Source organism: Eschrichtius robustus, chromosome 12 (genome assembly GCF_028021215.1).
Source record: "Eschrichtius robustus isolate mEscRob2 chromosome 12, mEscRob2.pri, whole genome shotgun sequence".
Lineage (NCBI taxonomy): Eukaryota > Metazoa > Chordata > Mammalia > Artiodactyla > Eschrichtiidae > Eschrichtius > Eschrichtius robustus.
This window is the reverse complement of record NC_090835.1, coordinates 16,712,209-16,725,449: the sequence shown is the minus strand read 5'-3', so window position 1 is coordinate 16,725,449 and position 13,241 is coordinate 16,712,209. Positions and strand designations below refer to the sequence as shown.

At 37.3% G+C, this 13,241-nt stretch overlaps 1 protein-coding gene across 1 annotated transcript in view; it reads right to left on the bottom strand.

The window, feature by feature from the left end:
• The window catches only part of CNTN3 (contactin 3), a 310,295-nt gene that overhangs the window by 31,468 nt on the left and 265,586 nt on the right, over positions 1 to 13,241 (bottom strand). The window contains exons 14-18 of the mRNA XM_068557391.1: positions 4,800 to 4,917; positions 3,803 to 3,961; positions 3,554 to 3,703; positions 1,539 to 1,609; positions 362 to 596 (exon numbers count right to left, since the gene is read on the bottom strand). Coding sequence (XP_068413492.1) covers positions 362 to 596; positions 1,539 to 1,609; positions 3,554 to 3,703; positions 3,803 to 3,961; positions 4,800 to 4,917 — 733 coding nt within the window. The remainder of the gene's footprint in view (positions 1 to 361; positions 597 to 1,538; positions 1,610 to 3,553; positions 3,704 to 3,802; positions 3,962 to 4,799; positions 4,918 to 13,241) is intronic.

Genomic DNA, 13,241 nt, shown 5'->3' with positions numbered 1-13,241 from the left:
CCTACAGTTGGGCAAAATCATCTAATACAAGGCCTATTGTACAATAAAGTGTTGAGTATCTCCTGTAATTTATTGACTACTGTACTGAAAGTGAAAAATAGAACGGTTGCATGGTACAGAATAATTTGAAGTATATCCATTGTTTACCCTTGTGGTTGTCTGGCTGACTAGGAGCTGTAGCTACTGCTGCCCAGCACCCTGAGAGATTATTTTACTCCATATCACTGGCCCAGGAAAAGATTAGAATTCGAAACCCGAAGTACAATTTCTACTGAAATGTGCCTCACTTCACACCACTGTAAAGTCTAAAAATCATTAAGTTGAAGGCCATAGCCTATGGCTAATCATAGCCCTTCCATACCTTCTTCTGCAGAGAACACTGTTGTCACTGGGCTAAACGGTCCTTCGCCTTTGTTATTATAAACACCCACTTTAACTTCATACAGTGAAAATGGCAGGATGCTTTCATTTCTAAAGACGTATCTTGGGGTATCAGGAGATGTGACCACTGTCTGGATCCAGTTGGTTACTCCAACAGGGCGGAAAGCAACAACATATCCAAAACCTTCACCATTCTGTAGTTCTTCAGGGACTGGCTATAAAGGAAAGGCATATTAACTCACGCTTTCACACGAGAGCAAGACAAGAATAAATGCAGCTATAATGCGGAGTCTTTTGTAAAAGCCATCAAATAATCATCTACATTGGATTAAGTGGTTGGATTAAAGAAGGAGAAAAAGGTCAGGGGGACAGTCAGCTGCTTTTAAATAAACATATGCCACTCTTTCATAGCCACCAGATAACTAACTGGAATTTTCATAAATTATTCAGATTTTTGAGCATCTTGCAGCCGCAATCTGAGTTCCGAATAATAAAGATATACTTTCAGTTGAAATACTGCATCTCTAAATCAAATAAAAATCATCTCATCCCTAATGTTGATTTTATAGAAAAAAAATACACATTGACATGATAATTCAGAGCAAAAGAGTAAAACTTTAAAAAAGGAAATAAAAACAATGTATTAAACTCAAAGCTGTATTTGCATCATGTCAAAAATTCCTATTGAAACTCCATAATCTCTTGACTTCTTATTCTTCCAACCACATCTTCAAATAATGTAGACAATTCTAGTGCCTTCTGACTTTGTTAATTAATATTTTTCCTAATTATGACTTAAAGCAAAGGCTGAGAGAATGGCTAGGAAGCAGCACGGGCTGGAGAAGTGGCCTGTGCATCACCAGCGGGGGAGCAGCTCCAGAGAAAAGAGCCAGGACTAGACTCTCACCCCTATGCTTACCAGCCAGATGACCTCGGGCAAATTATTTAACACCTCTATGCCTTAGTGCTTTCACCTAAAAAATGTTGCGAGGATAAAATGAAAAAAATATGCAAAATGCTGGGAACAATGATTAACACAGAGTGAACACTCAAAAATATTAGCTACTAGTTCCAGGCACCACTACCAGCACCACCCAGGATGCCATGAGTGTGGGAAGAGCGTCACCCTGAGGGGCAGGCGCTGTGCAGACACTTACATCCCAGGTGATCACCAGTTCAGACCGGCTCCCACCTCCTCCACTGGCGTCTGAAGGAGGCACTTCTGGCACTGAAAGATTAGAAAGAACGACTGAGACCCTGCTAGCATCTGGTAATATTTATCTGAAAGAAGACTCAATGTTGTTTACCTTTAATAGTTAAAATAATTTGATCATTGGCACATTACACACGTGTGTGTGTGTGTGCATGTGCACACGTGGGTGTATATATGCAATTATATCTGTGTATATATACGTGTGTGCATGTATATGTATATATATATATCTTTGAGGGAGATCATCACATGCTTCATATTTGCAAAAAATTATTAGAGATTCAAAGTATCTCAAACAGTAAGAAAAAAATGACTCAGTGTGAGGTTAATAAAACAAGAAAAAGTGATTCATCAGGGATGATGATAAATCAATCCCATACGGACATTTTTTCCCCCCAGTTTCAAAGCATTTTTTTAATTGAGGTATAGTTGATTTACAATGGTTCAGGTGTACAGCAAAGTGATGCAGTTATATATATATATATATATATATATATATATACATATATATACACACACATATATATTCTTTTTCAGATCCTTTTCCCTTATAGGTTATTACAAGATATTAAATATAGTTCCCTGTGCTATACAGTAGGTCCTGGTTGTTTACCTATTTCATATATAGTAGTGTGTACCTGTTAGCCTCAAATTCCTAATTTATCCCGCCCTTCTCCTTCCCCCTTTGGTAGCCATAAGTGTGTTTTCTATGTCTGTGAGTCTATTTCTGTTTTGTAAATAAGTTCATTTGTATCATTATTTTTTTAGAGTCCACATGTAAGTGATATCGCATGATATTTGTCCTTCTCTGTCTGACTTGACTTCACGTGGTATGATAATCTTTAGGTCCATCCACATCAGCATGAACATTTAACTTGTGACTATTTCAAGTACAGATTTATTTCTCAGAAAAACATGGGCTCTATACAGAGATGACCCATACTTAAACCCTCACATCCTGTTATGAGATAATCTTTATGAACATCACACAGGCTTTTATGCTGAGAAATTTATGCTTAGTAAATCCCATGACACACCTAGAACATAAGTTCCCTGAAGGTGGGTCTTTGCTGTGTTCAGAGCTGTACCCACTGTACCCAGAAAGTGCTCAGTGCACAGCAGGTACTTCCTGAATACGTGTTGTGTGAATAAATGAACTGAGCACCAAGACAGACATGGCTCCCCGATTTCTCACAATACCTGGCATAAACATTATATGCATTGTCCCATGTAAAAGAGCATCATTAAAATTATTGAAATGTATTCCATGACTTCTATCTTGGCTGTGTTCCAAAGTAATACATTGGCTGTATTTCAAACATAATTTTAGTCTTAATTAATACTACAGACTCTGAAAAGGAAAGTCTTAAATCCTCTCTGATGCCTCAATAATGTGATACCATGTACACTTTCTACTTTGCAGTTTCAATGTTAGGCTATTTTTAGCATTATAAAAAAGAGTCTTATGGTTATTATTAATAGTTGCCCCACATGGACAATTTTAACAATAATTCTCTCTTAATTTAATACTCAAGGGGCCAACATATACCTATTCATCAATCGCTTAAGCTTGGTGGCAGAATGAGATTTCCTAGCAGCTGAACTCCCAGAAGTCATTATCCTACCAATTTGTCAATGCTTGTTATAAATGAAAACAGCACTTCCCCTGTTAACAGGGTGACTATATCAGATAGTAATTATAACCTTAAGTGACAAAAACATATTCACTCTACATACACTAATGAATGCTGACGATCGACTGAACTCTTGCAAATGTCACACTACATCAGAATCACTTACACGTGTCTTTTGACAAATGCCATATGGCCAGTCTGCCGTTAGATAGTTCAGATAATTGCGACAATGCATTATCGAGGCTGGAGATCAAGCGCAGGAGAAGTGGAAATACACACCCAGAAAAACCTATGAAGCCATGACTCAGAAAACAAGAACACTAACCTGCCTCCTCAGTTCTTACTTTTTCTGAGGGTAAACTGGGTTCTCCACCTCCGATTTTGTTACTGGCTACAACCCGAAATTCGTATTCCACCCATGGATTTAACTCGACTACCGTAGCTGTGTGTGTTTTCCCATCAATGACCTCAGGCACTACAAAGGAATATTTCAGAGAGGTAAACGTCCGCATGTCTTAGGGTTGACCTGAAATCCATTCATATGTACCGGTGGCATTTGCCTCTCCCCCTTTACCTGTTGTGGCCGTCTGCCAACCCACGGAGAAAGGGGTCCGTGCCTGGACAGAATAGGATATAACGGGGCTGTGGTTGTCTGTACCTTCTTTCCAAGAGAGTTGGGCTGTTGTATCTGTAATTTCATCTACCTTTACGTCTTCTGGTGGTCCAGGTGAACCTAAGGCAAAAATGCAAACAATATTTAGCAATTCCATAAACGTCATTCTCTTCTACCAATGTGAAGAACATGCCCCACAGCACTTGAATCCCTTCAACGGATCCCAATTTCAAAAGCACTTAGGGAAAAAGGACATTTACCTGGCAACAAAATTTCCACTCTTTTTCTTTCACATTCCTGTTGTTAGATATTAAATCTGCATTTTGAGCCATGAATTCCAAAGGCATAATACTCCACAATTGCAAATGAAACCTGCTTTTTGAGCCCTCTATTCAGCATGATTCCTGCACTGTTCCAAATTCAACATCCTTTACTTTTGGCGCAAAACCTTTTTCTTTAATCTTCTGGGACATCTCTGTAGTTCCCAGTTTGTAATCTAGAGCTGTTTTATTCTACCATGCACTCTGGGTCATTTTTCAGCTCAGTAGCAAATCAGTACTTTGGACAGTAGCTCAGACTGGCAAATTTTCTCAGGCACCCTAGATGATCCTGTGTTTTATTTTGGAAGTAGACACACACACACACACACACTATCACTACTCTCTTTCATATTAAACACTACTGCTGAATTAATGACATGCTCAATAACACATCAGCTTGGCAGCAGCTGTGGAATGCTCATTACAGTGAGAGCTATTGGAATGACAGAGTTGAGATTTTTATTTCTTTGAATTAGCACCCATCCTTATTCTCACATCTCCTGGTCTATTTGGGCAGGGGGATCAAATCAATATTATATAACTCACATGTTCATATGCTATCTCATCATGGTTTTTCAGTGAGAAAGGCTCAGTTAAGATGCGAAATTAAAGAAGCACACAGAGCCATTAATGTTTACCTCTCACTATGAGGTCAGCGGCAGATGAAACACTGTCCACCCCTGTCTGCACCACACAAACATATTTCCCACTGTGTTTCAACTGAATGTTTCTGATCATTAAATCGCCTGAAGAACTCTGTTGGAAAAAACAGGTAATGAACATATTATTAGTTTGAAAACACAGAGACTCTCGAAGGCTATGGCCAACAACACCACTGGAATAAAACCCGTATTTAGAGAGAAGACCTAGGTGGTTCCAAGACATAAGATTGCTACGATGGAAAGTATGGAAATAAAAACAGGTTAAAAACCATACATGATTGCAGACATAGATTTCTGTAGCTAAATAAACAACAAGCTTTCCCCTAGGCATTTATGGTTTCAGAGATAAATAAGGGCAGAGATTACAGTCTCAGAGTCTATTTACTTTCACTAGGGTGACACTTATTTTTATATCCACTGCTCAGCACCAGCGCAACTCTTTTCTCTGGTTCCATCCTCTTTGCAATTATCTGCCTGAGAAGAAGACAGAAGCATTTAGGTATCTGGTGGGAGATAAAGGCAGCACGACAAGGGGATTACCATGGTTGAAACACTTTTCTGAACACTTTGAAGCTTAAAAAGCCTAATGCTATTTAATTCCTTCGCTACAGAATTTAGGGACGGTCAGTATGAACCCCTCAATAAGAAGAAATTAAAACATTTTTAACCAAAAAATAATAGCTGCCCATAAAGACATAGGCTGGCATTCCCCAGTGCCAATTAATGAAGCAAATGTATTTCTAAAAGCTCAACTTCAAATCGTCCTTGTTTTAAAAGAATGTAAAATCATGTTCGTAAAATGAGTAACCGCAGGCCAGTTTCATGCATTAGTAAAAGTATGGACTGAAATAAAACGATTTGGAAAGCAAAGCCCTTTGAAAAGGATCACTTAATGGAAAATCTCTAAAATGGTACGGAAGAGGAAGCAATAAGTAGTTTGTCTTATTAATTAAAAGGATAATTTTACTCTTGGGTTTTCCCAGTATTCGTTGAAAGATGGATTCCACTATCCTGCTTTTAGGTAATTTCCTAAGATCTCCTATCAGGTAGTTTCTTAAATATTGCTTCCTATCCTTAGGATTCTTAATGCGCTATGTATTCTCCGTTGGTTGGACTGTATGGCTTTAGCCTGAATTTCTTAGTATCAGGAAAAGGCAGATGTGAGCTGATTGATGGCTGTAATTAAATGATAATCCAGAAACTGTTGAGTTTGCACATTTTACTTTTATCAAGTTAAACTTTTTCGTTTCCCTCCCTCTTTCTTTCTCCTCAGGGTTACTTAGAAATTTATCCCCAGGACAAAGCCTTCAATGCTTGCTGACCTTTAGAAACTCTTTAGATTTTATGAGCCCCATATACTCACAGGAGGTTGATTATCATTTCTATAGGAATCTCTTATTTTCAGTGAAGTAAGAACTGTTACGATTAAATTCCATCAAGGCATTGGGATAAGCTGTTATTCTTCCCTGTGTTTATTTGCTTATTTTGAAAGCAGTTGGGTAAAAAAAGAGAACTGGAAGTAGCACTGTCTTTTTGTCCTCAGACACATGAATATAGCTTTTAGGCACATAACCTCGTTTTCTTTCTTGAAGGAGTAAAAAAGAGATTGATGTTGGGTTTGTCATTTCTGTTCACTTTGGTATTGATGGGTAGAGAGAGATATAACTTAGCTAGCTTGTGTAATAACCAAACCACCTTCCTGAAGAAATATAGTTAGGCTCACCATGAAGGGAAATATAATTTTTAATTATATTTTACACTGCAGAGTGAAAACGGAAGCAATAAACATGTAGACGGTAGGAACCATTGATTTTTTTTTTTCAGCACCAACATGAAACTGAGTGGATGAATACATAAATGAAAAATAAAATGTAGCAAAAACTAAGGATCCTGTACTTAATTTTTGTCTTTCTCAGTAGACTATATTTATATTGTTCCTCTTCTAGTGCTTTTTCTCTCTCACCCTATCTATTGTCTTTTCATGGAGCAATATGAATAGTCAAGATTCATCTTAACAAAAGTTCATCGAATGCTTTCCGTATTAGACTCACTCGAGGTTAGAGAAGTATGTTATACATGACCTCTGCTCTCTAGGATGTAAACCCAAGTCAGGGATATATATATATATGAAACAAGTTATGTTTACAAATTTAGAGAAGTTATTTAATAAAGGTTAAATAAAATCACATGGCACATACCATGTGTACACAACCTCAGAATGCAGGAGGCAGGAAATTTTTCAGTCCTGCTGAGGATGCGGAGCAACCGGTACTCTTGTTATTGCTAATGGGAATGGAGACCGGTGCAATCACTCTGGAACCTTGTTTAGAAATATCTACTAAGGCAGGATATACCCATAATCTACAACCCGGCAATTCCGTTCCTAAGTAATACATACTTTACAGAGATGTGTGTGTATGTTCATCAAGACATTTACAAGAACGTTTGTGGCAGTACTAACCATAATAGCTAAAGAATGGAAACAACCTAGTCAATCAATGAACCATAACTAAATAAATCAATGAACCATAACTATATAGACTGACATAGCTAAGTCTCAACATAAAAGATATAAATCAGACAGAAAGGAGTACAATGATACTAATCTATCATATCATAAATCTAGACTGTGACTATCTTTGGAGGGATATTTAGTACTGCAGCGAGGCATCACAGGGACTTCTGGAATAGGGGTCATGTTGCTTCCTGATTTCATCGTTGGTTACCTGAATGTGTTCATTTTGTGAAAATTCACTGGGCTACGCACTTACAATTTGTGTATTTTTTGGCAGAACATAATAACTCTCAAGATGCAGTTGTTATAATGTACAACTATAGCTCTAAACGCTCCACTATAAATAGGACCATCAGTGAAAAGGTCAAATAACATGGCTGTTATTCTAAACTCCAGTTTCTTTCACAAGAATTAAATGTTTAATAATAAAAGTGCAATTAATTAGAACATTCTATAACTTCTTATTAGGATGCAATTGATTATTCCCAGATATTAAAAAAAGATAAAAAAGGAAAAGGAAATTCCAAAGGGAAGTTTCACTTATATCAAACCAATTCTTGTCCCCGTCAATTTTCACTGCTAATGGTTAGAATATAGTTTGTTACTGATTAACTATGATAAAGGGGACAGGAGAGGAATGTTCGGAAAAACCCAAGTAGCATTAGTCTAATTGTGGTAAAATAGCACCTGATAGATTATTTTTCAGTATATTTATCAGTAAAATTGCATCTATTATTTAGATACATTTAGAAACATGCTTCTAATTCCTCAGAGTGTAAGTGTAAAACAACTTACAAACATTACAAACATTAATAATCTTTGAATAAATTCTTAGGAACACTAATAACCCTTTGAATAAAAATAGCTTCTACTTTATTATCTGCTAAATTAGTTTGTTAGTCTTTCTTTGTATTGTTTTCCTAAACTCTCCTTTGTCCCCCTTCCCTCAAATAGAACGGACTAGAATTGGGACAACGCAGAGTCAAAGCTTCATTTTCTTCACTTCGCTTATCCCTATGGCCCTTAAAACGTCCCCCTCCAAGTGCAGCAGTGTAATCCCCAGTCTTTCCAGAAAACAAGTCCTTTTTCTATGCCGCTGATCACAGCATTATTTGAAAATGGAGCTTTTAGCAGTGCAAGAGGCCTATTTCTACAGCTTCAACAGGGGTTTAAGAAGAGGGAGACATTTCCCTAAGTCATATGAATTTTAGCTCTTTCTCAGAAGCACTATCTTTTTAAATAGGATCATTTATTCCAAAACTATTCATTAAGCAATGGTTATACTTTAGTCGCTGGGGATACAATAGTGAGGGAAAAAACCAGTCCTTATGTTCCTGGAGCTTACAGTTGAAAGACAGCCATTAATCAAATGACTACCACAAATCAATGTAAAATTACAGTGTAATGCAAGTTCAAAATACACAGACGAATCTATGATTCTGGAGTCTCAATGTATTGATAGTTGAGCTAAGATTTGCAATATGAATACAAGCTATCTAGCAAAAGAGGGTAAGAAAAAAATGGTCTACATTAGAGCACTTACACATATGCAGAGACTCTAAGGCAGGTGACAACAGAGTCTCTTTTGGTAGTGGGAGGGATAGGCAATGTCAGGGGGGATAGTCAATCCACAAATCCATAGGAATAGGCCTCTCCCACTACCAAAAGCTCCATTTCTGTCCCCAGAAAACTAAAATTTCACTGTAGCTAATTTCAGGTTCATATTCATGTCTTAATGATAGTAAATTTTTTATTATATTTGAAAAAACTTGTAAGCTTTTCTAGAATTACTTAATTATCTAATTAGTTGTTCACCTAATTATATAGATTTCTCCTAGAAAAGATCATATTTCCAGAACATGTTACAGGTATAAACAGTATATGGATTTATAAGTCAAATCACCTTTGAAATAAATGCTAACAGAAAATCCAGTGAGTGCATGAGACGAAAAAGAAGATAAGCTTGTTAACTTTTTCCCTATATTTTCTTAGGTGACGATGCTAGTGGAATTTTTGATGTAGTTGAAAAACCACTCTGCACTGAAAGAAAAACACTGCATGATGTGATAACCCACGCCAGCTGAAGGTAAGAAAGCAGACAACTCATTACTAATTACACGTAAGCTGAGAGTACATTGTGAGATCTACCATATGCTACAAATCAAGGTATAAAATAAACCTTGGAACTTGGAAAACCTCTTGATCCCTGCAAATGTAGCGTGCACTTTGAATAAAACACATTTTCAGCAAAAACTAATTTCCTAGTAAGGACTCTTGATGTAAATGCTGCTGCTGGACTGCCAAGAAGCATAATTTTCCAATTTAAGGGGGGAAAAAAGCATTTTGACAACTATTTGGAAGGCAAGGTAGAATAGAAGCTCCTCCTTTTTAAAAATCACTTTACACAGCCTGTTTCTGTATAGATTCCAATGTTAATCATTCATCCCGTCACTGGGTTGCCTTCCAAGTCCTGACACTGCATGTAAGTCATACACAGGTGACTAGAGAACAGTCAAGCCTACAGGTTACTTCTGAAACCTGAGTGGTGTTTTTCTCTGTGAAGGCCCCTAAGGGAATTGGTGGCAGATGGGTCACCTCTGTATTTCTGACCAACCAAGTTAAATCTTGCCCCATCCCTACCCCAAATGGCTGCAACAAGGCCACCTTTGTTACAAATGGACACTGCTCACCCAAGGAACAGAAATAATTGGCAACCACTGAAACATGAAAATGGGCCCTAACACTGTAAACAATTTTAGTTTTTCCGACTGATTAATTATTTCATCTGAAACTGTCTGATGCCTGGTTGTCCAAACAGGTGATATTTAGTGCAGGTAATATGCAATCTGTTCACATCAAAATTTTTCGACTTTCTTTGGTACCAATAAACTGAAATAGTTGATCCATTACAGGATTTAGAGCCCTAGCTTGTCCCGTCATAACTGTTTTGAAAGAATAACACATGAAAGATAAAAACTTGGTCAAAGACCTTCATGCATATTTTAAACTGTGTCAATGCCCAAGTTACCTTAAAGGTATCAGCTTTTCTATTTCGACATCAAGTTCACATTAACAACTTGGGGATTTTTTTTTTCTGGCCACTGTAGTGTTTATGGAGTATCTTACTGGAAGTTGGTGATCTCAGGATCCAGTGTCTATTCCCACAGTGATTGTACCTCAGTGTTTTCTAAACTTCAACCATTAGAGTCACACCGCCACATTTTTTTTTTTTTTTGCCATATTCCAGTACTAAATGCTCTACTATTTACTTGTTTCTTAAACTGTTTAACTTTCTTAAATAATATGGAAGTCAATACAGAAAATGTGTACTTTTATCTAACATGGAAAACTGTCGATCACAGTAATAGTTAACTGAAAATGAAAACAGTGAGTGGAAAATAATGCAAATGGACACTGTCCAAAATAATGTAAATGGACACTAGGTGGGCACTCTCAAAGTCTCTGAGACTTGGACCTTTGCTCTTTTAATTAAAAAGGGAGATTAGCAAAAATTAGAAAATCATTCGTGACAAACCTAACACCATACTGAATTATTCTCCTTGATTTAACCTAAATGATTGAAATGAAATTGAAAATAGAATAGATCTCATTCTGCATTATTTAATATTGCCTATTGGGTACCTAGTCTGTGCTTTGCAAAACACTGGGCTACCCAGATCACTTAACCCAGTAGTTTTCAACATTGGCTGTACAGTAAATTCACCTGGAGAGTCTTTAAAAACATACCAGAAATCCCTAGGCCACATCCCGGAACAGTTAAATCAAAATGGACTAGAAAGAGGAGACCCTTTAGCTGATTCTAATGATCAGTTAGTATCTAAAAGCATTAAATGCCCGAGATTTTATATTCTTCACATCATCACTCCTCCTGGAAATAAAAGCTTCAAGATAGTCACTCTTTTCCCTAGCTCTAAAACTCTGCAATTAATAAATGCATAAAATAATCATTAAGTTAGGTTGCTTAGTGCTGGGTTTATAAGCTGAGAACAGTACACCTGTACATATTTTCATTCTGGAAGATGGGTGAGAAAACTAGTACCTGTGAAACAGGTACTATATGTCAAGTACAAGGCACATTTCCTTGACATTAGATTGCTTTGGTGTACTTGTCATTTTAAAAACACTAGTCATTGAAATAATTCAACATGGTGATAGATTTCTATAGATTCATATAGCAACTTACTGTTAGTCAGTGTGAATCACCCTAGGATTACTCTGAATTGATGTGACGACAGTTCAGAATGCAAGTATTTCAAGTCACAAGAGCCTACCCTGAGTAACAATTTATCTCATAGATCACAGGTCTTTTTTTTTGTCTTTGTTGCTTTTACCCGCATATTAGAGGTTTAAAATACACTGGGAGCAGATCTGCCCCTTGCAGAATTATAAGGTTAGTATATGAAAAAGGGAATCCCCTGATACAAAGGCACAAAAAGCCACTGTTTCATGGAAACTTGACCAAGTTGTGCAAACGTCTTGTGCTCAGTTCTAGTTCCAATTACTCTTGCTGTGTAATAAATTACCCCCCAAATTTAGTGGCTTAAAAAACTGATGATCATTTACTCTGCTCAGCAATATATAATCTGAGCAGAGATCAGTAGGGGGACAGCTCGTCTCTGTTGTAAACCTCATCAGCTGGGGCAGCTGGAACGGGGACAGGCAAGCCAGCTTACATGACTGGAGAGTGGTGTCAGCTGTTGGCTGGGAGTTCAGCCGTTCTCTTAAGGTAGACCTCTCCACCATCCGCTTGGGCTTCCAAGCAGGAATTCCAAGAGAAATTGCACCAATGGAACAAGGTGGAAGTGCAGGCATTTTTATGAGCTCCCCTCAGCACTCACAGAGCGTCACTCCTGCTTTTCTTTTATTGATCAAAGCAGTCACAAAGGTCTACCTGGGTTCAAGAAAAGAGGCATACATTTCACCACTTGATGGGGAAGAGTGTCAAAGTCACATCGAAAGACGAGCAAGTTGGGTACAAAGTGTGCTTTTGCAGTCATCTTTGGAAAACACCATTGGACACGTCCCTCCAGATCCATTCTGTACCTGCCATACTGCTTCCTTTGGAGGCAGCTGACCTACATGGACTATATAAAATGGTGCCCTTACTTTCTGTCTTTTCCTTGGGTTCCTCCCATCAGGAAATCTGAGGAAGGGAGAACAGTGAGTTCGTGGTATTTGTTTATCAAGATTCATCCCTGCAGGGTTGTTTTACTCTGACTGTGCCAAGAACCCAAGATAGACTTAAAACAACCCCACCAACTCTGATCTAGATGCCCTTTCATGTCAGTAGCCTATGTGTGAGCCAGAGAAAGGATACCCGCAGTCAGAGAGAATAAAATTACACTCTCTCCCAGGAGAGTTGTTCCCAAAGAGATCACACCAACTCTACTACAACTTCAGACCAATGTATTCCCACAGTTTTCCTGATACTCTGGAAATAAATAAATAAATAAATAAATAAATAAATCTATCTCAAAGTCATATTTAAAAAGATGAAAAAAAAGACTAGGTTGGATGCCAAATCCAATCTATCATTAGATTATTTTTTTTGTAAACAGTTATGATCTAAAATTTTAAAGTCAGTATTAAAAAATGGTTTACAAAATCAGAGTGTTTACTGTTATAAAAAACAGCTAAAATTCCTGGTTTTTGTGTCTAAAATTTTAAATTGCCCCAAATGAGCCGTTTATTCTTCACTTTCTTATTCATGTCCAGATCAATTAAATGGTATAATTAAATACTGTCTTGCAAAGTAGAATAATTTTCTTTCTGAAATCGGAGCATAAAAATCCAAGTCACTATGGACAATTACAACTCAATAATAAAAAGGCAAATAAGCCGATTAAAAAACAGGCCAGTCACCCTGACTTCTGATTTTCAGT